At 28.0% G+C, this 3,460-nt stretch overlaps 2 protein-coding genes across 2 annotated transcripts in view; one reads left to right on the top strand and one right to left on the bottom strand.

The window, feature by feature from the left end:
- The window catches only part of LOC106677595 (uncharacterized), a 6,191-nt gene extending 4,547 nt beyond the window's left edge, over nucleotides 1-1,644 (bottom strand). Inside the window, exon 1 of the mRNA XM_014415624.3 lies at nucleotides 1,280-1,644. Within this exon, the coding sequence (XP_014271110.1) occupies nucleotides 1,280-1,418 (139 nt within the window). The 5' untranslated portion in view covers nucleotides 1,419-1,644. The remainder of the gene's footprint in view (nucleotides 1-1,279) is intronic.
- The window catches only part of LOC106677543 (uncharacterized), an 18,223-nt gene that overhangs the window by 12,065 nt on the left and 2,698 nt on the right, over nucleotides 1-3,460 (top strand). The gene's annotated exons all lie outside the window — the stretch shown is intronic.

The following is a 3,460-nucleotide window of genomic DNA, read 5'->3' as shown; positions in this document are numbered from 1 at the left end:
TTTTGTTTATTCAATAGTTTCATAAGGATTTTAAATTATGCAATTTTGTTTTGTCACTTTTAGAAAAATATTATGTTTAATAACCTCGAATGTACAAGAAGATTATTTCGTTTATTCAACAGTCCCATTGGGTAGTATATTTTAAATCTTATTTTGGTCATAAAAAGAAGTATGTTATTTGTTTTATTTTTTATTCATTGACTTATTTTATTTTGTATATATTTATTTATTTTTTCTCATAATTAATTTGTACTAATAAAATGTTATCTTATATATATAATTTTATCTGATAATATTCTATTTTCAATCTCTTTCTTATTTTATTTTAATTTTGTTCTTTTGTTTAAGAAGGATTTTATTTTGTAATTAACTCGTATTTATAGTATCATTTTATGTACCTAATATTTCCAGAGGGCATACATTTTCATTTCATTCTTATTATTTCATTAGCCTTTTTTTTTTTTTTTTCTTCTTATTTTATCTCTTTTTTGTTTTGTTTTTTAAGAAGTTAATATGTTTAAAAATATTCTTTTCTTTTTTAGTTATCTTTTGTACTTGTTTTCAAAAAAATTATATTATACCAAGAAACGTGAATAATTTGAATTGCTCAATGAGACACTGTAGTCTCAGAGCATCATGGTTTATTGTAAAATTGTAAATAATTCAAGAACAATAAAATCTCTCTCTCTCTAATTAAAAGTATCCATTGATACTGCACAGAATGCATCTAAAATACTTGTAACCTCCGAGTCAGCCCTGGGAAAAGCGACGTAGGCAGCTACGGCAGAGTACAATACAAGGTAAATGTTTCAATAGTGTGGGGGCTCCACTACCATATTTTGTAAAAAAGAATTAGAGATATTTTACTAGGGTGAAAGCCCCTTCAGAAAAGGATTGTACGAACTCGAATGTGTAGTTATTGAGTTCGTGTACTCTAGAATTATGATGGAATAATTTTTTTATCATATATCATATACTTGTAGACAGTTTATAATATAGAGAACTCATTCATACCATATTTACAAAGATATATAGATTAAATAATAAATTAAAAAAAATAATAATAATGAAACAATATTAATGTAAAATAACATCTTGAACATATGATGAAATAGTGATGATAATAAATAGTATTGTTAATATTAGTAATAATAAATTGTATCGATAATTTTATTAATAATAAATAATATTGTTAATATTATTGATATTGATAATGATAATAATTGATATAGTTAATTATATTATAACTTCATAAATAATATTGCTTTTTACAGCTTACCTGATTTATTCATCAAAACACCAATTTCCTTCCAAGCACGTTCCTTCTTATCAGTGTCGCAATATTCTTTTTCTTCTAAGTTATACAGAAGAGGAAAATCTCTTACACATTCTATTAGCTGTTCGGCATCCATTTTCATGAAAATATAAACCACATGAATACTGCATTAAAGGTAAAATGCGACTGATGTAGCGGACGGTGTCTGAAGCATTCCCCCACTCTACGGCAGGCCTTGTCAGACACGTTCCACGTTGCGTGTCAGACAACATATCGTTTTAGAGGATGCCCATTCTTCTTAGTGAGACACGCGCCGTGTAGGTCCGTGTCGGACACGCTATATCTGCGTTGTTTCTATTAAATACGCCACAAAATATAAAATCAGACTCATTTCGAAATTGAAATAAAATTGAAAAATTAATTTTTTTTTTTTAATATTTGTTTGATCCGATCCGTTTCGTGTCGTATTATCAAGTTAATTGTTTGGCTGTGACAAATGGACATTTAGACATGGGATGACTTAATCAGTTAATAAACATTTTGGCTACATGGCTTATATTTAAATACAGACAACTATTGGAGTGGAAAAGATGGTTGGAGTTATGATCTGCAAAAAACACGAATAAACAAAAAATTATTTATTCATGCCGATGCCTCCACCTGGTTTTCAGGTCTTCATAAGGGCTATAAAACAAAAAGAGATAACTACCATCACTCAGAGAAACTTACAAATAAACAGAAATTATAAACTAACAAATTTCGAAATATTTCTATTTTATTATTCTGAAGCCTGAAACGTTATTTGAAGCCTTATTATAATAGAATTAAAGTATTTTTTTTAAAAAGGATATTATTATTAGCCAATGTAAGTAAGTAATTGTTATCAATTTCAGTATTTATCATTCTATAGAGTTACATTTACTGCTACCTCAGTATTATTAATATATCAATACATTATTAATTACTATATACGGATACGTCAAGATGTAAGTTAAGAAACCACTTTTTCTTCTTTTTCACTGGAAAAATTGTTAAGTATTAACGACCAGAAAATAATTAAATTAGTAGAAGTGTGGAGTGATAGTGTATCTATCTGGTTTCCGCCATCCTGACGAAGGCCTGGAGCATTGTTGGTGAGTTAATTTCAAATAATTTTTCTTAGTGAATCATTAATTCTGAAGATCACTTTAATAAATACAGGCCATTTAAAAATTTATTTTTGTGCCACACACGAAAATAAACGGTCTAAGCATCAGGTAGTCTGAATCCAGAATGAATAAGAATAGTTTATTCACAAACATCTAAAGGTACCTCGACACGTTTGTGAATGCCCAAGCGTGTGGATGGGTTATTAGGATTGGCTTGTACGCGAGTTGGCCTGAATTTGATGTCGACACGTCGGTTGTCAGTTTGCATTGTTTTATAACTGTCAAAAGATTATTTGAGCTCTTCGTATTTTAATTATTTAAAGAATTTCTTCAACCTTTGGATTCAATAATTAACTCTGGTTTAATGTTGTATATTTAAAAATTGTATCGATTCGGGCTAAATACATTGTTTCTAACCTTTTTTAATAACATCAGCAGTTTATTATTTATTTAACATAGCATAAATATATATTTATGAAAGCATTATACGTGTAGGTTATTAAATTAAAACGTTGAAAAAAAAGAAGGTTGAATTTATAAGTTGTGTATTGCTGTTTATATGAATTGTAAAAAAAAATTCAAAAGAACAAAATAAGTGTGTGGATACGGATGTTTGTTGCTTCCTTTGTTTACCAAATATTTGTACAAGGCTTGGATTTGTGGCGAGTGGCGAAGGTGTAGATGCGTTATGGCCAGTCACGTTTAGTATTATCACGAGTACTAAGGATTATACACACGTCGACTGTGCTTCAGAAAAACCAAAGTGCATCTTGTACGTACCCTCAGTTAAGATATTATTTAGTCAATTATTAAATTTATTTAATAATATATATTTTGTTTTATCAGTTCATTACTAATTACTATGTTAGTTAATAAATTTTTCTATTTATTTTTTACTTCTTCACTATTTTATTTATGTTTTATGTTACTTTGTTTACATGGAAGTCAATTTAGACCTATACCTTAACATTTGTTTTATTTACACTTTATACTTTACATTTTATATGGAAGTCAATTTAGACCTCTACCTCAAAAT

This window comes from Halyomorpha halys, unplaced genomic scaffold (genome assembly GCF_000696795.3).
Source record: "Halyomorpha halys isolate HHAL.00 unplaced genomic scaffold, Hhal_1.1 Scaffold8.1, whole genome shotgun sequence".
NCBI classification, from domain to species: Eukaryota; Metazoa; Arthropoda; class Insecta; order Hemiptera; family Pentatomidae; genus Halyomorpha; species Halyomorpha halys.
The sequence above is the reverse complement of the archived record's forward strand: the minus strand, read 5'-3'. Positions and strand labels throughout refer to the sequence as shown.